Source organism: Sus scrofa, chromosome 4 (genome assembly GCF_000003025.6).
Source record: "Sus scrofa isolate TJ Tabasco breed Duroc chromosome 4, Sscrofa11.1, whole genome shotgun sequence".
NCBI lineage: Eukaryota > Metazoa > Chordata > Mammalia > Artiodactyla > Suidae > Sus > Sus scrofa.
The window spans coordinates 104,127,205-104,151,349 of NC_010446.5; the positions used below are offsets into that span (position 1 = coordinate 104,127,205).

The following is a 24,145-nucleotide window of genomic DNA, read 5'->3' on the forward strand; positions in this document are numbered from 1 at the left end:
TGGGTGGACGTGTGTGTTTGTGTGCACGTGTGCACGGCATACGATGCTGGGGGCAGGCACGTGAGGGCCGCAGTGTTCCCTCCTTGCCTCAACTGAATGTTTTCTGTACAAAAGATTTTGTGTGAAGAAACGAGGACCCCCGCTTCTCTGCCCAAGTAAAGGTTGAAAAAACTACTGCTGCAGACACTTGGAGGAGGGAATTGGGATTTTTATTTTATTTTAATTAATTAGTTAATTTATTTATTTTTGCTTTTGAGGGCATATGGAGGTTCTTAGGCTAGGGGTCGAATCGGAGCTACAGTTGCCGGCCTATACCACAGCCACAGCAATACCAGATCCGAGCCGCATCTGCGACCCACACCACAGCTCATGGCCACACCAGATCCTTAACCCACTGAGTGAGGCCAGGAATCGATCTTGCATACTCACCATGGATACCAGTCAGATTCATTTTCACTGAGCCAGGGCCCAAACGCTGGGATTTTTTTTTTCAGTTTTTTTGAAGTATAGTTGATTTATAATGTGATAATTTCTGCTGTAAAATAAAGTGATCCATCTATACATAAATTCCTCCTATCCATTCTTTTTCAGATTCTTTTCCTACATAGGTTATCACAGAATATCGAGTAGAGTTACTGGTGCTAAACAGCAGGTCGCCATCGACCAGAAATAGAGATTTGTAAGCAGAGAGTGACACGTTAGACCTGGGGTTTAGAAGGGCAGAGCCATGGAGACCACCTAGAGGTTGATTAAGCAGGTTGGGTCTCAAGTGGGAGACCAGATAGGAAGGAGCTGATAGGGCCAGGGCTCGTCAGTGGCAGTGACCTAGGAAGCGGACAGTGGGTGCTAGAGACAGCAGAATGGACACTGTGGGAGGAAGAGTTCAATGCTTGGGAGCCCTGAGCCTGGGGCGCTGGGTGATATTCCTTGACCTGTGAAAGGAAGGGAGGGGGAGGGAAGGTCATGAGGACGTGCCAAATCCTGCCTGAGAGCCTCTACTTCCCCTTTAGTGGCAGCACTGGTTGTCTTTTTTTTTTTTTTTTTTTTTTTGCTTTTCAGGGCCGCACCCACAGCACATGGAAATTCCCAGGCTAGGGGCTGAATCAGAGCTGCAGCTGCTGGCCTACACCACAGCCACAGCAACGCTGGATCCTGAACCCACTGTGCGAGGCCAGGGATTGAACCTGAGTCCTCATGGATACCAGGCAAGTTTGTGACTGCTGAGCCACGATGGGAACTTCCAGCACTGCTTGTCTTCTGTTTTTATAATTTTGGTCAAGGAATCCATCCTGCAAGCACACTCTCGTAGAGACGCTTGGTGTGTGAAACGCCCAGCGTGTCATCAGATGTGGCGCTCACTTAGAGGCTGAACTTGGGAGTGGGGTGAGGCCAGGAAAGCCCATGGGGTGAAAATGTGTAAGAGCCCAGGAGAAGAGCTGCGGCCGTAAGAAGTGGTCGGGGGAGCAGGTCCCAGGGACCGAGAGAGAAACAGAGTGGTCAGGTCAGCTGGAGGAGAAGCAGGAGGGAAGGTGTTAAAACCCAAGGGAGGAGAGCAGGTCCAGAGGCCGAAACCTGCTTAAGAAAAAGCCTTTGGTTGTGTTGGGGGGCGGGGGGCGCGGCCGTGGTTATTGGTGACGTTTGCTGGGTCAGTAAAGTGTGCGAAGGGCCAGAAGCCAAATTTCAGTGAGCTCAGGAGTGAGGGGGTATTGGAAAAAGCATAAATCAATTTCTGGAGGTTTCATTGACTGGGGGAGACCAAGGACAAATTGCTATCCAGAGAGGGGGCTGGGGTGGTATGCCTGAATCTCGTCTTCAGCCAGGACTGTGAAGGCTTCTTCAAGCCAAGGGGGGTTCCCATGAGATCAGAAGAGTCTTTGGCTTCGAGAAGAAGCAAGCCGAGGTTGCAGCCAGCTGAGGTCTAAGGAAATGGGAAGTCTGAGGTATGGGGCACCTGTTGGCCTGTCTTCAGTGGCATTTATGAGGAAGGGGTGCTTTTTCGTCACTGACATTGAATTAATCTGGTCGACCAGGAAGCCAGTCTCTGGCAGATGCTCAGTCCCACGTGGGTGTGAGCCCCTGGGCAGAGGCTGGCAGAGTGAAAGCCGGGTCTCTCAGGACGGGTCTTTTGGGAAAGGGAGGCTGAGACAGCAGCTCTCACTCGGGAGTTGAGCCCTTGGAGTCACTGAGTGTAGCTTGCTTTGTCAGGAAGTTTGGGTAATGAAAGAAGCAGCTGATTCGCTGGAGAAAATGGCAAGACATCGGCCCACGAGGGAGGGGAGGAGATGGAGAGTCTTAGGAGCAGTCGGGTACCAAGCCACGCTTGGGCTGGAGAAGAGGGATGAGGAAGCAGTGCTCTTGTGATTCCCGTGTTTCTTAGGGAAATGGGATTCTCATCTGCTTGAAGAGTGCCTGGGATAGAGGAATGCGAGTGGGACTGCGGACTTAAAGGCGGTGCTAAAGGCTTGGAAATGCCACTGTGGGGAATCAGTCGAGGTCGGAGCTCATGGATGCACAGGGAATTCAAACATCCTTGTAGTGTGGTTCCCCACAGAGCTCCAGCTGGAGGAGGAGTGACGTGGGCAGTGGTTCCGGCTGCAGCTGCCCCCCACTACTGCTCTGTGGCTGTTTTCCAGGACAAAACCTTCTCTGACCCGCCACTGCAAAGGGTGCCTGTGAGACAGAGTAACTGTCCGTGGCATTGATAGTCACTGTTACACGGGCCGTGGGACAGCCGGTGGCCATGAGTCCTTTGAGCACTGCTCCGCCCCCCACCATGCCTGGTTAAACTCCTGGCTCTTTGAAGGGTGCCTGGGTTCATTGACCATTCCAGGGGTCATCTGACTGTCAGCAGAAGTAGGTACTTACCCACTCCATCTTTCTAGAGATTTTATCTGACAAACACACATGCGTGTGCATGCATGCGTATGCACACACGCACACACACACACAGTATTTATTAAGAGTGGGGTCAGCACCTAGGCCACAGTGTAATTTTGTTTCACAAATCTCAGCAGGGTAAGTCCTATAATATCTGCTGAAAATGCTTGTCATCCTGATGCTTGGAGTTCCCATTGTGACGCAGAGGAAATGAATCTGACCAGGAACCATGAGGTTTCCGGTTCAATCCCTGGCTTCGCTGAATGGGTTAAGGATCCGGCATTGCCGTGAGCCGTGGTGTAGGTTGCAGACGAGGCCCGGATCTGGTGTTGCTGTGGCTGTGGTGTAGGTCGGCAGCTGTAGCTCTGATTAGACCCCTAGCCTGGAACCTCTCCATAAGCCTCAGGTGTGGCCCTAAAAACAACAACAAAAAAAATCACGATGCTTATGTGGAGCTCTGGGCATGTAGATCAAGGCTGGACCCCTGTAACCTGCCGTGTAAGTGATGCGAGGAGTGGTGTTGCCTCTGACCTCTGGGAGTCTCGGCTAGGGCTTTATAAGCTGCGGACAGAGCCATGTCGTCCTGACTGGGGTACCAAGCCCCTTAGACTGTCTGGGTCTGGCTAGCTTTGAGTTCTCTCTGTGATATTCAAGGGTGTTTCTGGGCCTCAGATCCCCGGGGTGGGAGTTTGAGTTTTCTCCCAAGCCAAGTGTGGAGGCGCCTTCCCAGGAGTCAACTTCACATGAAGGCCTGGGTGGTGGGAATTGGCCGGTGCAGCTTGAGAGCCGAGGGCCTTCTTCACCCAGGATGCATCCGTTTTGTGATTCGCTTTCTCAGACAAAGAGTTCACCGTTCGACTAGAAACGGATAAGCGGCTGTACACGGTGGGTGAGCCGGTGGAGTTCCGATGCATCCTGGAGGCACAGAACATTCCCGACCGGTACTTTGCCGTCTCCTGGGCCTTCAACAGCTCTCTCATTGCCAGCATGGGGCCCAACGCCGTGCCCATCCTCAACAGTGAGTTCAACCACCGGGAGGCCAGGGGCCAGCTCAAGGTGGCCAAGGAGAGCGACAGCGTCTTCGTGCTGAAGATCTACCACCTCCGCCAGGAGGACAGCGGCAAGTACAACTGCCGGGTGACAGAGAGAGAGAAGACGGTCACCGGGGAATTCATCGACAAGGAGAGCAAGCGACCCAAGAACATCCCCATCATCGTCCTCCCCATCAGTAAGTGGAGGGACGCGGGCTGCCTCTCCTCCTCCCGCTGCTCTGGTCCAGCAGCCAGCACCGTCTGAGGGCAGCGGGGTGGAGGGGTGGGGAAGAGGAGCCGTGGGGAGGCGGAGGGCAGGGCAGGGCAGGGCAGGTGGAACTCAGGGTTCAGTCAGAGCCAGCAGAGAAAACTGGTCCCCCCCAGCCTTTCTCCAGCTCCCCTGCCCACACTTAGCAAAGCCCTGACGCAGGCAGAGGCTCAGGTGTGTGTTTGCAAGCTGGCCAGACTGGAGCGCCAGCGGCTCTGTGTCAGCGCCAGCAGTGCCAGCTCAGCTTGGAGGCCAACCAGGAATCCAGGACAGCTGTTTGCTCCTGTGTGGGAATTAAGTCCCAGAAGAAGTGGGTGGATTCCTGTCTTGCAATCTCACTTTAGCAGGGTTGGTCTTCTATGGGAGGATTTTAAATCGTCAAGGGCCTTGTCAAGAAAGATTGGCTCTCTTGCAGGGGTGTGAGGATGGGCCTCTCCCTAATTGTCTCTCCCCTGCTGAAATTGTGTTTACAAAAGTCAGCGCATGAGACTGCCCCGTCCTCCGGGGGCACAGGCTTTTTAAGCTTCCTTACCTCCAGGGCTGCCCAGGCGGGCTCCCTGCCTCCTTGCAGCTGGTGGCTGGCAGCTGGCGTGGTCGGGGGGGGGGGGGGTGATGGTTAGGACCGGGCACTCGGGGGACTGCCAGTGTTGGCTTAGGTTGGGTTGAATCATCCATAGTGTCGGAATGTTCTCAGTAATATCCCATTTCTCTCATAGTGTTGTTTTTAATAAAAAGAGAAAGCTTAGAGAATACCCTGATTTTAAACAAGATGGTGACGTTAAAAAACTAACCTTTAACCTTTCTCAGCTGCTGAGGCTGTTCTTCTCTTAGCCCTGCAATCATTCCTGTTACGTTTTTATTTACACTTTGACATTTTGTACATAGTTCTCTCCAAGTGTGAAGAAGAGGACAGACACAGGGGTCTTGCTCTGCTTTTTTTCTTTTCTCACCAACAGGTTGACTTTCTTTTGTGCTTATTATTATGATCGTTTTAATCACTCTCTCTCTCTCTCTCTCTCACACACATCTAATTACCTTGAGATTCTTGTCTTCCTTAGACTCCCCCTCCTCCCACCGCAATGCCCAGCATGATGCTTTGCACAGGGTAGGTGCTTGCCGACTATTTATAGAATGAAATCTGTTGAATTGGACGCCCACTCTCTTTCCTCTTTTCCTGTCGGTCTGGGCTTTGCCTTTAACCACGGACTCTCCGCTGTCACATCCGCAACTAATGCCTCATGGGTTTGGAAGGATCCAGAAAAGGGCAGCCACGCTGTGTCCTTCCTCTGTTTTTTGTAGTGAGAGATTTCCCCTGCCCCCTTCCAAGAACTTGTTTGATGATCTGTGGCCTGCTGTATTGCTTTTCCAGCAGATAACTGGGTAGTTAAAGTCCCCCAGCACCACCAGATCCTGCCCCAAGGCCACTTGGGTAAGTCTACCAGAGAACAACAGTGATCACGTCGGTAATGGTGATAATGAAACCTTGGATTTTAACGGCGCTTTTCCTCCCAAGAGCCCAAAGTGCTTATCATCGCCTCGGCTCCCACCCCTCCAGTCCCCAGGAGAGGCCAATATTCTACCCCTCGTGTGAATGAAGAAGCCAGAGCACCGTACAGAGAAGTGGCTGAGCCCGTGCCTTTTGTGGTCGAGCTTGCATCCCCTTAGAAACATTTGCTTCTACCTCCACATCCACTGCTCTGCGCTTGGCCTGTGCCATCCACCTCCTGATTGGAAATTTCAATTTGCGAACATGCATTTAGGTCCTCATTAGTTCTGTCCTAGTTTCCACTGAACCCAGAAAGTTTTCAACTGTTGGCTGCCTTTTCTCAGGCCTGGGAACACTGTCAGTAGTCTTAACAGCTGGGGCAGCACCGCATCTGCCTGTGCCTCTGCCAGGGCTGCGGAATGGTTTTGCTTCCCACAGTTCCACATCTAACCATGTGGGTTTTCCAGGCTTGCTCGGGCAGCAGAGCCCCACGCAGCAGCCCTCGTACCAAACAAGCCAGGGCTAAGTCCATTAGGGTGACAGTAGGTGCGGGAGTGATGCTCTCTGCAAATCCTTCTTCTGCTTAAGGCCTGCCAAGGGATTTGTTTCCCTTGATGCTAAAGTTGCCCTTCCTTAATTCCTCACTTTGAATCAGTAACACTGGGAGGTCGTCTTTAGTGAGTCTTTCATCTGAGGAAGAATATCGTTTATTAACGATGATGGTGAAAAGTAATTACTCATCTGATGCTCTCAGTGTGGTGACCCTAAGAAGGAGGACTGTTCGGCTCTCCATTTTGCACGTGAGACGTGGAAGCTTGGGCAGATTAGGTTAGGAGCCTAAGACTGCAGCGTTAGGAAGCAGTAGATGTGGGCCTGGAGCCTGGTCTGCCTGCCTCCAGGTCTTTGTTTCCGGCCACTGGTGCTGTAGATGGAGCCAATCAGGAGCCCCGCCATCTCCGGGGAATCACCGTGGCCGGCTCCTGGGAGAATTCCTCTTCCCTCCCCTGTCCATCCAAACCTTTATCTCACGTGAAACAAGCCATTCCACACTGGGCGGCAGGCACAGTCACCATTGCAAGAGCCGTGTGCCAGGGCTCAGAGCTCATCTTGGCTTTCTTCTGCCTTTAGGGGAAACACAGGGGAGAAAAGCTTGATTCAAATGCATGGTCCTGGGTATGCTTCTCCCCTCCGTAATTGGGTGTGCCACTTAATCTGGGATTTGATTGATTGATTGATTTAAAATTGTATGTGTTTCATGTAGGTGGTACCCAGAAAACTGGAGCTGTATTAGTTCTGGTGCTTTCTGTTTTTTAATACTTAAGGACTTTTTGAGCTCAGTGCAGATAATTTTACAGAATAACATACGCATAATTAAGATAGATTAAAATATCCACAATATTTATAAAGACAAAGAGTTAATCGGAATAGTAAAATTAGTTATGATCATGCTGACCAGTTTTTGAAAGCCTATTTATTAGGAGATTTATAGACATTGTTTCATTTACTTTGAATTTTTAACAAATCACACAATATAATACTCTCCCTATCTTGAACTTAAATAATTCCTTTGAGGGCGTTAGCTACATTAGTAGCAAAGGGAGAGAAGGGAGGGAATCTTTTTTTTTTTTGTCTTTTTGCCTTTTCTTGGGCCGCTCCCGCGGCATATGGAGGTTCCCAGGCTAGGGGTCGAATCGGAGCTGTAGCTGCCAGCCTACGCCAGAGCCACAGCAACGCAGGATCCGAGCAACGCGGGAGTGGAATCTTTATCCCAAAGTAAGATCGGCAGAAAAGTCAAGGTTAAGAGAAGTGGAATCCCAAGGCTTTTTTTTTTGGCTGCACTTGTGGCATGCAGAAGTTTCCAAACCCAGGGATCGAACCTGAGCCACAGCAGTGACAACGCCAAGTCCTTAACTTCCAGGCCACCAGGAAACTCTGAGCCCCAGGGCTTGAAGGTGGGTGGCAGTGGGAAGGCGAGCCACTGGCTTTGGAGTGTTTCTCTGTGTTAAAAAAAGTATGACGGCTCGATCCCCACACACTCCATGAAACGAGGCTGCCTGTGCCCCACTGTTACCCACACCCAAGCACACATTATCCTTCAAATTCTTCCTTTTTTTTTTTTTTTCCTGCTTCCTAATATTGCCCTGGAGGGCTCAAATGGCACTTAGGGATGCTCAGCTTTTATTTGACTGCTATAGCCCCGAGTAGTAGGAAGATAAGATAAAGTAGAATTTTCAAGATATTCGAGGTACTGAAAACCCAAGTTGAAAATTCGTGAACACATTACAGTCGTCCCGTGGACTCCAAGGGATTGGTTCCAGGGCTGCCCATAGATAACCAAATCTGCAGGGGCTCAAGTCCCTTATATAAAATGGCAATGGATTTGCATATAACATGTGCACACCATCTCCAGATTATTTATACCTAATATGGTGTAAATGCTGTGTAAATAGTTGCCGGTGTGTGACAAATTCAGGTTTTACTTTTTGGAACCATCTGGAATTTTTTTTTTTTTTGGACTATTTTCTACCCACGGTTGATCGAATCCATGGATGTGGCAGCCGTGGATGTGGAGGGCTGACTGTACCTGGTCGTTTTATGCCCTTGGTGTAATGTCATTGTGTTGTTTGTCTTAGGTTCCGATTCAGGGTCAGGGCTTGGGCCCTCTTTATCCCACACATTATCTTTTCACCCGCACAGGGCCTCCTGGGTTATCAGATCTAGAATGACGGTGCACGAAGCCCAGAACCAGCTGGGGCTTGAAGCAGAGGGCTAGTATCCTCTGTACCTGAATAGAGTGACATTTGTTCCCCGCCTGCTTGGAAGCTGTGGGGAGGGCATGGCGGAGCCCAGAAAACCCCAGTGTGGCGCTCTCTCCCTCTCCCCAGAGAGCAGCATCTCGGTGGAGGTGGCCAGCAATGCCAGCATCGTCCTGGAGGGTGAGAATCTGCACCTCTCCTGCAGCATCCGCACGGCGGGCCGGCCGCTGGGCCGCTTCTCCGTCATGTGGCAGCTGGTGGACAGGCAGAACCGCCGCAGCAACATCATGTGGCTGGATCGGGACGGCACCTTGCAGCACGGCGCGTCCTACTGGGAGCGCAGCAGCTTTGGGGGCGTCCAGATGGAGCAGGTGCAGCCCAACTCGTTCAGCCTGGGCATCTTCAACAGCAGGAAGGAGGACGAGGGCCAGTACGAATGCCACGTGACCGAGTGGGTGCGGGCCGTGGACGGCGAGTGGCAGGTGGTGGGGGAGCGCCGGGCCAGCACCCTCATCTCCATCACGGCTCTCGGTAAGTCAGCTCGGCAGTCTTTTGGTGGGACTGTTGGGGAGATGCTCCCATGTCAGGACCCTCATAGGAAACAGATGGCACCTTCCAAAGGGTTTAATTGAAGAACGCCTTTACCGAGTGTGCATGGCGATAAAGGAACCGACGATGGTTCGACATGGTGGTTCTCTGGGATTGGGCGAGCTGGGAGCCGTTAGGACTCGGGTCTGGGTGGTAGGCATTCTGGCCAGGAGAGCAGTGACCCCAGGTAGAGGAACATGGCCATGGCCAAAATTGGCCTGGAAGAGCGAGAGCAAACCCTCTCCCTTCCTGTATCCCAGACCCTCCTGCTCAGGAGCTCAGCCCTCCTGGGAAGTTCTGAGCAGTGCAGAGAAGAGGAGAAAATCACCTTTTGTACCATTGCTGACTGAGTGTAAGCTCTTAAGCTCAGTTGTCCCTTGGAATCCTCACCTAGCCTACAGGTAAACACTCTGATTTCACAAGGAGACTAGAGAGACAGGTGGATTAGTTTGCCCAGGGCTGTGGCTTTTAAATAACAGACCCACAGTCTGAACCCAGGAAACCAGCCATTTGTCTTATTTTTTTTTCCAAAGCCTGTGTTTTTGTCTTTTCCTCAATAGGGCTCTTCCTTAAGGAGACTTTTCCTCATTAGCATGAAAGTAGAAGATACCTTGAGATTTGCTAAAACCAAAGAATATTAGATTTGCTTCTCACAGGGCAGTTCCAGAGGCTTCTGTCAGCATTTATTTGCCTAATAGAACCAGTCTATTGAATTTTAAAAGACCAGACTGCTCCTTTTCGGGGAAGGTAACTTGTCACGTCAGGTCTTGTCAGGTCTTTCCGGTTTGTCAGCAGACTGTGACCTCAGTTGTCCTCAGAGACTTTGCATCCCAGCCCCGGGACCACGGTGCCACCTTCCTCACAGGTGGGCTTGGTGGTGCTCTTGGACACACCCCAATCAAGATGGCAGCCCCAGGCGGTTTCGCCCTCAACAAAGTCCTTTCTCACTGCCCGACTGAGACTAGAATTACATTTACTTTCTAAAAGCTTAATCCCCAAAGTTGACCTGCTATCTGCACGAATCACGCCTCTGGAAACGTCATCCAGTGGTTGCGGGTCCTGATCAGCTCAACCCCTGGGCCTCTGCTCAGCGCCCTGTGTGGACACGTGGAAACGGAAGCTTCGAGGAAGGTTCCGGGCGTCCAACAGCGGGAAGCTTTCCCATCCTGTGAGGCTAGGGACGTCTGGGGAGTGGTCGGAGTGAGAAGTGATCATACAGTGTCAGGTTATTCGCTACTCTTCTCTGTGCTACTCACCATGCGTCTCTGGTCCCCACAGCCCGGGGTAACCAATGCGCCCTGTCCCAGCTCTGCCGAAAGATTTGTTCTGTGCCTTGTCTTTTACCGGCAGAGTTTAAAGTGCCTTCCTGAAAGTACCTTGTGTGTGTGTTTAAACAAACTACATGTTTAACAAAATAAGAGTATATGCTGTGTGGCAGGTACCAGTCCAGGTATTTCAGAAATGCTAACACATCCAGTCTTCACAAGGACCCATTTTACAGATGGGAAAGTAGAGGCAGAGGAAGTTAAGTATCAACATCATACAGCTAGAAAGTGTCACAGTTGGGCATCCGGCTCCAGGGTCTATGCCTTGAACCACGGTCTTACACTTCCCAGGAGTAAAGCAACCTCATCAGGCCCCCGGGGTCAGTGACATGCAGTTTTGTGCCCGATTGCCATTTACAGGCAGCTTGAGAGTGGCCAGTTTATTTAACCTTGCTGGTTCTCAGTTCGATCATCCCCGTAAGGAAGGGCTGATGAGCCTCCCTATCCCGCAGGGTCGTTTTGAAGGTTCAGTAAAGTGTGGTGAAAGCAGAGCAGCTGGCACCGCTCCTGGCACATAGATGGCATTTGGGAAGTACTGGCTGCTCACAGTTTTGTAATCATAGCCAATTTGGTAACAGTAAGTCACGTTTCAAGACTGAAGGGACTCCGATGACTCCTGTTGAGGGGTCGTATTAGGGATTAGCGAGGGCGGAGTATGGAGGGCAGCCTGCTTGTGCAGAGCCCGCCTCACCCCAGGTCGCACCTTTGGAAGATCATTCCCTCTGACTGTGAGTCCCTTGCTGCCTCTTTTCCTTGGATTCCATGAGGAGGCGGAAGAGGGACCAGGAGCAAGACCAGCTCGGGGGACTTGGGCACCTGCTGCACCTGCCCCCACCCCCGGCACGCATGCACTGGTGGGCCAGGCAGAGGAGGCGTCAGAGACCGGGGTCTGAGCCTTTGTTCTAGCCTTTGCCAGGGCGCCCTTGTCACGTCACACTGCCCTGAGAAAGCCACGTGTCTCCCCTGGCCTGAGTCCCTCTGCTCTCTCTCCAGAGACAGGCTTTGCGGTCACTGCCATCTCCCGCACACCCGGGGTGACCTATAGCGACTCCTTCGACCTGCAGTGCATCATCAAACCCCACTACCCCTCCCGGGTGCCTGTGGCGGTCACGTGGCGCTTCCAACCGGTGGGCACTGTCGAGTTCCACGACCTGGTGACCTTCACCCGGGATGGAGGGGTCCAGTGGGGGGACCGGTCCTCCAGCTTCCGGACCCGAACAGCCATTGAGAAGGCCGAATCCAGCAACAATGTCCGCCTGAGCATCAGCCGGGCCAGCGACACGGAGGCGGGCAAGTACCAGTGTGTGGCGGAGCTGTGGCGGAGGAACTACAACAACAGCTGGACGAGGCTGGCTGAGAGGACCTCCAACCTGCTGGAGATCAGGGTGCTGCAGCCAGGTAAGGGTCCTGGGGCCCCGGGCACCTGCTGAGCTGACGGGACACGTGGAAAGGCAGGTGAAGTCTAGCCCTGAGCCCTCAGCCTGGCTGCTTTTTGCTTTTTTTTTTTTTTTTTTTTTTTTTTTTTTTTCTGGGCCTTCTCTGAGGCATATGGAAGTTCCCAGGCTAGGGGTCAAACCCTACGCCACAGCCACAGCAATGCAGGATCTGAGCTGCATCCGCAGCTGACCCACAGCTTGCGGCAATGCCGGATCCTTAACCCCCTGAGCGAGGCTGGAGATCGAACCTGCGTTCTCATGGATACTAGTCAAATTTGTTTCTACTGCAGCACAATGGGAACTCCTTGGCCTGGCTGCTTTCATCTCCCAGCTTTCTGTTTGAGAGATTTCCAAACGGTAGGAAGTTGCAAGACTCGTATTTCTTTTCATGATGGTTGCTCATTAACATCTTAGCACATTCCCTTCTCCCTCCGTGTGTAATTTTTATTGTTTTTGAGCCTTTTGAAGGTAAGTTGCCATTTGAGCCATTCGAAGGTAAGTTGCCAACATTAGGACATTTCCTCAGAAATACGTCCGTGTTTCTCTGAAGGTCAGGACTTTGTCCCACCCAGTGACCGCAGCATTATCAGACTCCGGGAATTTAATGGGATTGTAGGACGTGACTAGCGTTTCCCCAGTTGTCTTGAAATACCTCTTGTAGGTTTTTCCCTTCCAAACCAGGGTCCAATCAGGGATCACATGTCCTAGTTAGTTGTCATTTCTCTTTAGACTCCTTTAATCTAGGACAGTTCCCCAGCCGTGTGTGTGTCTGTCTGTCTGTGAAGACGTTGGTATCTGTGAAGTGTGCAGGCCATCTTGACTGTTTTGCATGAGCTGTCTCTACTTAATGTCATCTCCAGTAATTCTTGCAGCAACGAAGTGAATGGGGTGGAACCATTGCCCCGTTTGCAGACAGGGAACCTCAGAGGTGAGAGGGAAAATGGCAGGCACTTGTAGAGCGTCTGCTTTGTGTGAGGCGCTCAGGGTTGGTGATTTTCTGAGAATTTCACAACAGCCCCAGGAAAGATCAGTGACCAACCGAGGGTCACGTAGCTAGTGAACGGGGCCAGGGTTTGAGTCCTTGTCCATCTTTCTCCCACACTGTTTCCTTGGCCCAGGCCCTATTCTCAGGCCCTGGATTTGAGCTCCCGGCTCCCAGCTCCCAGGCAGGCAGAAGCTCTCATAGCAGGTGGTCGGGATGCCCTAGCATGGGCAGTCTCGGGGGCTTCCTGCAAACACGCTCACCTTCATCAGGGCCCTTCCCCTAACATGGGCGAAGAGGGTAAGCACCTGATACTCTTAGGGTTTCCCTCCTGCCTGTCCCTGCCTCCGGTTAGGTTGGAAGCAGGTGGAGGTAGAGCCCCGCCTGGCTCCTGCTTCCCTCCCAATGCTCAGCCCTGAGCAGGAGAGCACAGGCACCCAGGCTGAAAGTTTGGGGGCTGGACAAGAGAGAACTTTGCAAGGCCTTTTCTCTGAGTTTCCACCCCACCCACTTTGCAAAGATGGTTTGAACACCTTGCAAGAAGAACTTTTCTGCCAGCTCACAGCCAAGATGTGTGCCTAGCCGGATCTGCTCTGTCACGGCAGGCGGTCACAGTGCTTGTTGTTTTCAGCAGTGTGAGGTTACAAAACGCAAATGTCTGAGCATACCCTTCGCCTCTTATAACCCCATACCAGAGGCCTGTATTGAACTAGCTTGGAATGAACAAGTTGTATAAATGACGGGATGGCTCCTTGGCCAATTAGATCCTAAATTTGGACCACAAGATGCCCAGGGAAGAGGCTCTTCTGCTTAAGTGGATTTGCAGGTTAATGGAAGGTTAAGCAGAGACCCCCATTTTGCATGAACCCTTGTTGTGGAAAATGCCACGGGGCCCGCTTGCCTGCCTCGCTGAGTAATTGCGCCCTTTGTGGTCTCCTGGCCTCATGTGCTCGTCACGTGGTTCCCTGGCTGCAGAAGGCAGAGGAGGTGCTAAGCTAGGACCTTGCCTGGCATTGCCTTTTTGAATCAATCTGTAATATTTCCTTCCTCCTCTTACTGCTTAGAATCCAAGGCTGGGGTGCCTAAGGGAAGCAAAAGGAATTAGTTCATCGGAGGTTCTCGTTATTTGGATTAATTTATGGTGCCACTAAAGGGAGAAGGGGACAAAAATGTACCAAGTACCCCTTGGGTGGTTGGCTTTGTGCTGAGTACCTCTGTTTTCTAAGTTCGTCCAGTACAGAAATTATGTAGATGTTTCTGTGCTCCTTTTGCTAACGAGGAAACCAAGGCTGCCAGTGTTTAGGAGCCGCGATGGAGGCAAACGGATTGGAAGGAGATGGAGCCCGGGTCTCTCTGATGTCCCTGGAAGTGCATTTGCCACAACACAGATTTATTGCTCCCCTCCTGCCCCGGAGAGTTGGGGAACCCAGGATCTGCCCTGAGGATGGCCTTTGTGTCTCATGTGGCTTACACTGATTTTGTTCGTGATTTCACTGTGAAGTGAGCACACTCGGTGGCCGCCATGGGAGACTTGGGAGCGAGCGCCAGGGTGCTTGGCCTCTGCTCAGAGGTGCCCAGCAATGCGCTGGGCTGGCCCTCCAGGGGCCGAGGAGGGCACAGCAGGCGCCGAGGCTGCATGTAGCACCGGGGAGAGTGCCTCCCCTGTGAGTGTTACTGTCTCTCCTTATTAAATATTTATGCATTTAGTACTTAATATTTTCCAAAGAGCTTTGTGTTCATTTTTGCTCTTTTTCCTCCACACCCTCGTTGGTACTGGTGCTTTTATTTGGGGGAAGTAGAAGTGGAAAAGTACCAGAGGGTTGACTGCCTGCTGAGGACTGTCCCGGACACTTGGTGCATATGACCTCATTTGCTGTCGCTGCAGCCCTGGGAAGAAAGTATTGCGTTCCCATTTTACAAATGCAGTAACGGAGGCTCAGAGAGGTTGTGCCTTGCTGGAGTCAAAAAATAGAGAGTGAAATGTGGGGATGCGAACCCAGGGATGAACTTTATTAACAAGCAGTTGGGAGTTCCTGTTCTGGCTCAGCGGAAACGAACCCCACTAGCATCCATGAGGATGTGGGTTCAATCCCTTTCCTCGCTCAGTGGGTTAAGGATTGGGCGTTGCTGTGAGCTGTGGTGTAGGTCACAGATGCAGTTTGGAGCTGACATTGCTGTGGCTGTAGGGTAGGCCAGCAGCTACAGCTCTGATTTGACCCCTAGCCTGGGAACCTCCATATGCTATGGGAGTGGCCCAAAGAATGGCAAAAAAAAAAAAAAAAAAAAGACAAAAAAAAAATTAAAAAGCAGTTGGGGAGTTCCCACTGTGGCACAATGGGATTGGCAGCTTCCCTGCAGTGCCTGGAGGCTGGTTCGATCCCCGGCTGGCACAGTGGGTTAAAGGATCTGGCTTTGCTGCAGCTGCTGTGGAGGTCACAACTGCAGCTCAGATCTGAGCCCTAGCCCAGGAACTCTGTTTGCTGTGGTGCGGGCCAAGGAAAAAGCAAAAGTTGGGGTGGACGAAAGGGAGTCTTGGACCTTTTTTTAAGGCTGTGGAATCAGAATTTAGCCTGTCTGCACTCAGTTAAGGGTCTCCTTTACGGAGGTGCCTCTCCCTGTAGAGTGACTCCTCCCGTGGAGGAGCCTGGGCACTGGTGGCCGCACAAGTAACGCCAGTAACAGCGACAGCAGCTCGTCTTTACTGACCTTTTCTCGTGTGCCCGTCGCTGTCCTGAATGTTTGACATCCGGCGACGTTTCTAGCTCTTCCTTAATCCATGCAATGCCATGAGGGGGTGCCACCTTCACTCCTTTTATAGATGAGGATGCTGACACCGGGGATAAATAAATTACCCAGTGATCCATAATAAATGGCAGAGGCAAGATTCAAATCCAGACAGGCCGTCTGGCTCCTGAGTCCACATGTAATTTATTTTATTATGGTATTTTTTCCTCAGGAATCCTCTTGGGTACCATATACCTTGATTCAATCCCCGCTCTTTCTAGGTTACCGTCCTGTGTTGCATTAGCAGACACTTAGGTTTGTTTTTTTAAGTTGGGGTCACAAGGCACCTGCAGAGTTTTCTCAAGACAGTTTGCTAATGTGTAGGCGTTTAATTTGTGCCTCCGCGAATGCCTCTCTTTCTTCTGACTTCTGCCACCAGATGGCCCTAAGGCTTGGGGACACCAGAGCTCAGCCCAGTGTTGGCTTCTCTTCTTTCTACTCTCTCTCTGTCTCTTGCCTCTCAAAACATGGATTCTTATTGCTGCTCTGGTGTTTTCCATAGGAACCTCCCCCAGTACCTGCTTCCTCCCTTTTAAAAAGATGATTTTGTTAAATGTTCCCCCCCGCCTCTTTTTTTTTTTTGGTCTTTTTAGGGCTGCATTCGTGGCACATGAAAGTTCCCGGGCTAGGGGTGGAATGGAAGCTATAGCTGCCGGCCTACACTACAGCCACAGCAACACCAGATCCGAGCCACATCCTCGACCTACACCACAGCTCATGGCAACACCGGATCCTTAACCCACTGAGCAAGGCCAGGCATCAAACCCGAGGCCTCATGACCACTAGTTGTGTTCATTACTGCCAAGCCACAAGGGGATGCTCCTGATTTTGTCAAATATTCTTATTCTAACAGAATCCAGTAGAAATGCAGGGAACTGTTGACTCACTCACGCTGGTCCATTTATCAGCCGTCCACAGCTGATGGCACCTGCTCCCGACAAGGCTCTGTGTGGTCTGTGCTCTAGACCCATCCTTGCCGGAGCCACCGCGGACCTGACCGTCACCGGTATTTATTTCACAAAAGCTCTGGCTGGGTGGCAGGGTGAACTGGTTGTGGATCTGTTACCGTATCAACCACTGTAGACATGTGCTTCCCGTTCCGAATGCACGTCCCTGAGGAAATCTTCCAGGAACGCCGTCCCTCCCCTTTTCTCGTTGCTTTAGCTTAGCCTCACTCCCACTGATGGCAGAATGGGACACCCTCCCCCCCGCCAAAGGGCATTTAGGCCAGACTTTAAGCTAGTTCACCATATTCTATTCTTAACTCTTAATCAATTCTTTTCTCTTTAAATTTTGAAGCATTGCTTTGCTGCCTTCTGATTTTCGTTAGTACCAAAGATACCCTCCAATTACCTCTCCCTAAACACAGAGGCAATAAGGGAGATGTCAGCACTCATTTTCCAAATATTTACAACCATATCTTGGTCTGGCTCTTAAATATTGCACATTTAAATTGACAAAGCAATAAACAAGCTTCCAGGAGGACAGCCTCCGGTGTGGAAAGCCGACTTGTCAGTGGGTGTATTCTGCTGGGATTTTACTGATGGGCAGTCAGGATGAATATTTAATACCCTCTGGATGCTGCCAAATCTGTTTTCTCCAATTTCTTACTGCTGACCTGGCAGATTGGGAGAGCTGAGGGCTTTTTCTTTGACTTCCCCGAGTCTGGGGCTTGTGACAATGGCTCTCCTTGTCACAGTCTAGTAGGTGACAGGCTGCCCCATCCTTCAGAGGGATTGGCCCCTCCTTTCTGTCAGGAGGACCTGGAGTTTGTCCATCCCGTAGGCATGTGGCTTCTGCCCGGTGGGTGTGTAGATAGACCAGGAGAGCAAGAGCCCCGGAGGAGTCCCCAGCCTCCGCCCTGCCCCCACCCCGAGCCTCAGACTTGGTTGTCATGGTGACAAACCGTGCACCTGTTTGGAGTCAGTGAACAAGGGTCACTGCTCTGTCTGCAGACAGGTAAGGCAGACAGGGCATGTCTGGCTTACTCCTAATTAGCTCTTTCCACCTCCAAACTTTTGCTACTTTCTCCTTGCCTCCTCCCTCCCGGCGCCTCCTGGGAGCTCGTTTGAACACCTGCTGTGTGCCAGTTTCCGCGCTGAAGGTTGCCGCCCAAGTGATGGGTGTGTCGCGGCTCCTGCCCCTCTGGCTGTCCAGAGGCCTGGGGAGAGAGAGAGGCGCAGGGAGGAGTTGGAGGGACGTGGTAGGGTCACCCCGGGGATGGGGCAAGGGCCTGAGGGGGGGGAGTCTGTTGGGATGGGGGTGGGTGGAGGGAAGGAGCAGTGGGGCGTTCAGGCTCTGAGTGGGTTAAAGAGCATCCTGAGGGGGCAGCAGCCTGCTGGTGTTGATAGGACTGAAGCATGGGGGTGGGGAGGTTAGTCCCCACGCGGGTTGGCAAGAGCCAGGGGAGCCCCATTTGTACACGGTGGCATGGAGGGTCACCCTTCATGAAGGTCAGAGGCAAGGGCAGACCAGACAGCCTGGGTTTGAATCCTGGCTCTAGCACCTACCAGCAGTGTAACCTTGGGCAGGTGTCTTTATAGATCTGGGGATAATAATATTTATCACGTGGGTCTGGTGAGGACCAGATCATTAATATTTATAAAGGGCTTGGAATAGTGCTGAGCACATAGAAAGGATTTTATCAGTTTGTGAAATAAGAATATTCTGAGCTGAGCAATTTGGACTTGAGATCACACTCAGATTGTATTCTCCCTTTTTAAGTAACAATTTATAGTAGTCCGTTTACTACCCTAAAATAAAATTCATAGATGATATGCCATTTTTACTCAGGTAATCTGTAAAAATTGTTATGATGCCTTAATGGTGGCAGAAATGAGAAATTTTTTTCAGAAACAGTTCATAATAAAATAATATGTTCTAAGGAGTCAGTGTTCAGAAGCAGCTACTTTGGGAGGCTTGGGACCACGGGCGATGCTGCCGCTGGGCAGAGCCCTGCTCGCCTGCCCCAGATGTAGCACTGCTGTCCGGACAGGTTTCGGAAGTCCTGAGCCAGTCCTGCGACAGTGCTGAACAAAGCAAAGGAAACGCCTCCCTTGATTTAACATTTTTTAGAAGTTAAAAACCAACCGGGAAGACGTATTGTGGCAATGGTAAAATGAAAAGTAGGTTCTAGGTGCAGAGACAGCTTTTTTTACTTGTAAGAATGTGAGTTGAAGAGTTCCTGTTGTGGTTCAGTGGAAACGAATCTGACTGGCATCCATGAGGACACAGGTCCGATCTCTGGCCCCGCTCAGTGGGTTAAGGATCTGACATTGCTGAGAGTTGTGGTGTAGGTCCCACACGGGCTCGGATGGGGCGTTGCTGTGGCTGTGGGGTAGGCCAGCAGCTACAGCTCCGATTTGACCCCTAGCCTGGGAACCTCCATATGCCTTGGGTGCGGCCCTAAAAAAAGACCAAAAAAAAAAAAGTGATTTGAAAGTTGCGTGGGATACAAGGCAGAGATCTGTGGCACGTCATCGTCCCAGGCTGGGTTTACATTATTGCTGGTTCTAGTCCAAGGCCTCCGTCCCCTCCCCTCCTGCCCACAGCTTTCCGTGGTGGTCCCTGGGGCATTGCTGCCCTGCTGAGAACTGCTGTGTGGGGAGCCATGAGCTCCTGTTTGTAGCCTAAGAAACTTTCCCTGGTGGGGCTAAGGCTGTAGGCAGGAAGACTGGGAAAGAAATGATTAGAGGCTCAAACAGGGCATAAGCACGGGGAGGGAAGGGCAGGGGGCTAAGGGTTAAGGTGTAGTGACTGCCTGACTGGCAGGTGCCTTTGCCCACTCCTTCCTGAGAATGGATGGGACACACACACATTTTTCCCTGCAGCTGAGGCTCTGCCTCCTTCTCCCGTACCTCCCCCCACCCCATAGCTCTGCCTTCACTCTCTCCCCGTCTTTTGCGTGTTGGCTGACCTGCATCCGTCAGTTTGAACAATCTCCGCTGTCCAGCCCCTGGCCCCCTGTGCTCCTAGCATGACTGACTGCTGTCACGGATCTGTAATAAAGTTTTCCTTCGCCCCTTCTGTGCCTGCCCTCCCTGGCCCTGTACTGCCCTCTGGCTTCTGTTTGTACCACTGCACAAAAGCTGCTGTCTCCACAATTACCTGCGGCCGCCTCACTGCCACATCTGTGGCTTCTCAAACTTAGTGCATCAGACTCACCTGGAGGGCTCCTGAGACAGACAGACAGACAGACAGAGACACACACACACACACACGAGGGCTCCTCAGAAAGAGACACACACACACACACACACGAGGGCTCCTGAGACAGACAGACAGACACACACACACACACACACACACACACACACACACACACCCCTACCTGCCACCTCTGCGTCAGTCAGTGCCTCCACCCACCCCTGGTGGCGTCGATGCCCCAGGCGCACAGGTGGATCTAGTCCATGCTCCCGGCCCATTGCAACCTGGGGGAGGCTTACCTTTCTCACTTCATCCCCTACCCCTGACCACATGCTCGTCCCTGAATACCATGATCAGAGGTCTCACTTCTGCCCACCTGGGTCCTCTCTCTGGGGTGTCTTTCTTTCCCCTCTGCCTGGGAACCCCTCTTCATTTGTTTCTTTTTGAGATGTTCGCTCCTCTGCATCACAATTTCCTTTATGTTTCTGTACCTCCAAGAAAAGATCAATTACATACTCTATCATCTGTTGATTGTTTAGCAGCTGTTTGGGTCATAGTTTCTGCCGTGTAGATGCTTAAAAATTAGTAGGAAAGATAAGACCTTTAAATTAACTTTAGGAGTTCCCGTTGTGGCTCAGCAGTAATGAACCTGACTAGTATCCATGAAGATTTGGGTTCGATCCCTGGCCTCACTCAGTAGGTTAAGGATCCGGCCTTGCTGTGGCTGTGGCGTAGGCTGGCAGCTGCAGCTCCAATTGGACCCCTAGCCTGGGACCTTCCATATGCTGCACCTGTGGCCCTAAAAAAATAAATGGGTAAACTTTAGTCTAAGGTAGCAGCATGTAAGAGCTCCAGCGGGGTTTAAGGGAATCCTTTATGGCTGAAGAAGTGAGTTTGAGTAAGAAGCATGCACGCAGTGAGTGAGAAGCATGCACGCAAAGTGGAACTTGCAGGACGGCTGGGTTGGCTGGTGAAGCAGCTGCTCTTCTCTGCTGTGGGTTCTTCCTTTCCTCCTCCACCTGATGTGCCGTGCTTGCCGGCCTTGCACCCTGTCCTGGCTGGAGCTCAGTGGCCTCTGCTAGCTGGAAAACACATGAGTCTCTATGTTTTGATCGGAGGTCTCAAGGAAACTCTCCAGATGCAGAAAGAAAGGGCCCTTCCCCCAAATGGGGTACAGCCGGCTCTAGGAGCCCCACACTGCCTGGGAAGACAGCTGCCGCCTGCTCTGGAGTCAGTGCTCGCAGGTGGGGCGCTGGGAGGTGGGGCTTGACCTGCAGCCTCTCACCTTCTTCCTGCCTCTTCCTCCTGCTGCCTCAACCGCTGAGTATTAACCAAGTCCTCAGCATCTTTTCTTTCACCCTTGTGTTTATTGCCAAAGTCCATTCACTCACACAGCCAAGTCCAAGATTTCTCAGGCCTTAAGGTGCATTTGAATCACCTCGGGATCTTGTTAAAAAGCAGAATCTTGTTCAGGAAGTCGTGGTGCAGCCCCAGGCTCTGCCTTCCTTTCTTTCTGTCTGTCTGTCTTTCTTTCTTTCTTTGCCACACCCTGGGCATAAGGAAGTTCCCAGGCTAGGGGTCAAATCAGAGCAATAGCTTCCAGTCTACATCACAGCAACGCCAGATCTGAGCCAAGCCTGCGGCGTACACCACAGCTCATGACAAAGGCAGATCCTTAACCCACTCAGTGAGGCCAGGGTTCGAACCTGCGTCCTCATGGTTACAGTCAGGTTCGTTTCCGCTGAGCCATGATGGGAACTCCCTGGAGACTCTGCATTTCTAACCAGCTCTCAGGGCAGCACCAGTGCTGCCAGCCCATGGCCAGGACTTACAGTAGCAAGGTTGCCGCTGATGTTTCGGCGGTTCTCAACCTAAGGTGGGGGCCTTGAACGCAGGACTGAGCCCGGAAGCCAAAAAGAAAAGAGAACAGTGAAAATGTGTTGTGCGTATGTTATGTACCAGGCTTGGTACTAAACTCATCCTGTAGAGCGTTGCTTTTCGTCTGCACAACACTCCTCTGAGGTAAATGCTATGATTGTTCTCGTTTTATAGATGAAAATACCTACAGTTCTTAAGGGAGCCAGGCTCACCCAGCTCCACACAGGAGGGCGGTGCAGGCAGGCTGCGTACCGCCCAGGGCAGTGCTGGGCAGGACGGGGGAGTGCTTCCTAATGAGTGGTGCGGGCTGCCGTCTCTCTTGGGCTTCAGGCAAGGTCCTCCTTGTCCTTGAGATGCGGGAGGAAATTCAGAGCTTAGAATAGGAACTGACCCCTTGCCCACCTGTCAGGCATGTGCCAGATTTTAAAAATGCCTCTCTTTCAAGCTTTTCAATACTTCACAATATTTTGACATGGGCAATAGAAAAAAAAAATAGAAATGCTTTGAAACATTTCTCTTCCTTGGATTCTTGTTCTCAGACCATGTGACTGAGTTGAGGTTTAGTCTTAGGAACCCAGTTTAACATATGCAGTTACTATAGCAATGGAGGTTTCCTTAGTAACAGTTGCAAAAATAATCTGGCCCCGATTAATAATACATTTTAAAGCTCTTTCTACTCTACACTGAACAACCCAGTTTTTTTGGCCACGAACCAGATAATTCAGGTGGTGTCATTTGCTCTGATATAGATATCATTTGCATGCGGTGAATTGGGTTGGAAAGGAATGAAAAGGGAGCCGGTTGTTTCAAGTATGAGAGGCGTCGGATCTGAAAAGTCCACTGGCAAGCTAATGTGAATCCAGTTTCCAGAGCGTGGGTGCTTGCTGGTAAAGCCTGCCCTGGATTCCAGTGCCCTGGGGGGACCTTGTGTGTTTCAAGAAGGGAGAAGGCAGGAGACGGCTTGTTCTCAAAAAAAGAAAAAAAAAAAAAAAAAAAAAGAAACCAAAAAATCAGAAGGGTGGCGTCCGAGGCCAGGGGATTTCTGAGCTAGGTGCTGCGTGTGTTCTCGATGGCTTAGGTCCGTAGGTATGCGACTTCATCTTCCTCTGAAGAGTGTCACCTGATGTAGCACCAGGGAACACGGCCTCAGATTGCTTTCGTAGTGACGATGTTGGGTATTGGATTCTGCCACACCTGGCTCGTTGAGTCCTCGAAGGCACTCAGAACCTTGGTGTGTTACCCCAGTGCCCAGGTGACAGTCTGGGGCTTTCAAAAGTTTCACTTGCCTTGGCGCATGGGACTCCGGCCTTGATGCCGTCTTTCCATACCAAGCTCTCAGCGAGCCAGCTGGCCAGCACTGGCACAGGAGGCCCAGGCACGGCCAGCGGGCACAGTCCTGGGTCTGGATCAAGAGACGGACCAGCAGGAGTGCTGGAGACGGGCCCAGGCCTCCCCTCTGGGCATGCTCCGTGGGGGAAGCCCAGCTCACTCTCCCTGTCGGGGCCTCTGCCTTGCCCGGGGTTTCCTCTTCAGTTGGTGGGTGACTTGGTCCTCAGAAAGTGAAGTGGAAAGAAAGGGGTGAGGGTGGAACGATGCTTTTGCTGTTAGCACCGTAAGAGGAACTTGGAACTGTGACCTTTTCCTTTCTCTTCTTTTTCGGTAGCGGAGGGCGGTGGGTAGGAGAAGCAGAGCCAAGTGTAATAATGATGGAGTGGCTGCGATCTCAGATTACCTTCATGAGATCAGTTCATTAGACTGTGGCTTCTTGCCACCTTGAAGGAGAGCACGATCATTAATTAGCAGGTAGGGTGGCCCTCTGGAGCCTGCCCTCCCTCCTGGCCTTGGAGCAGGAAAGGGAGGGGCAGGGGAGGCTGGAATTGCTCTCTTCTGTCCAGTTGCTCATCATTTTCCTCTGCCTCCTCCCTCCCTCTCCCCCAGGAAGAGCACCCCGGCATCCTCCAACCCCCTGCTACCACATTTCTCCAGCCCAGCCTCATCCACTTGCTCCCTCCCTCACATGTCCCAGTAAACACTGATCAAGTGCTCCCCAAAGCCCAGATCTGGGGGCGCGGTGCTGAGAACATCCCTGGGCAGGACTGTCTTATTCTTAGGGCACCCCCAGCGCCTCACCTCATGAGGCACCTGGAGTGGACACCCTCTAAATATTTGCGGATTAAATGGAGAATGTTTGCCCTCTCCTCTCGGGGAGCTCACAGACCAGGAGAGAGACATAAGGAACAGCAGCCTGAGGATGCGGAGGGATGCTGATGAAAGCACAGGGAGGGGCATCTGACCCAACGGGATGCTGAGGGTGTGGAAGCCAGAGGACAGGAGAGGAGCGTCCGCTGGGAGATGTCAGACCAGAGACCAGCGCTCAGGGAGGAGTGGCTTGGGGGGCGTGGTGGGGATGTGACAGGGAGTCTTGGACTTGAGGGAGCAGCTGGGTGAGGCCAGATCCTGGAAGGACTTTGTACCAGAAAAGGAGTGTTCTCCTTTAGAGTCTGTAAGCAGTCAGGAGCCATTCCAGAGCCAACTTTGTAAACTTCGTGCTGTAGTCGATCCCTTGGTGGCCATGCGATGGCCAGGCG

The 24,145-nt window shown here is 51.8% G+C and overlaps 1 protein-coding gene across 1 annotated transcript in view; it reads left to right on the plus strand.

The window, feature by feature from the left end:
• The window catches only part of IGSF3 (immunoglobulin superfamily member 3), a 122,390-nt gene that overhangs the window by 82,421 nt on the left and 15,824 nt on the right, over positions 1-24,145 (plus strand). The window contains 4 exon segments of the mRNA XM_021089981.1: positions 3,716-4,105; positions 5,546-5,605; positions 8,548-8,949; positions 11,325-11,729. Of these exon segments, the coding sequence (XP_020945640.1) occupies positions 3,716-4,105; positions 5,546-5,605; positions 8,548-8,949; positions 11,325-11,729 (1,257 nt within the window).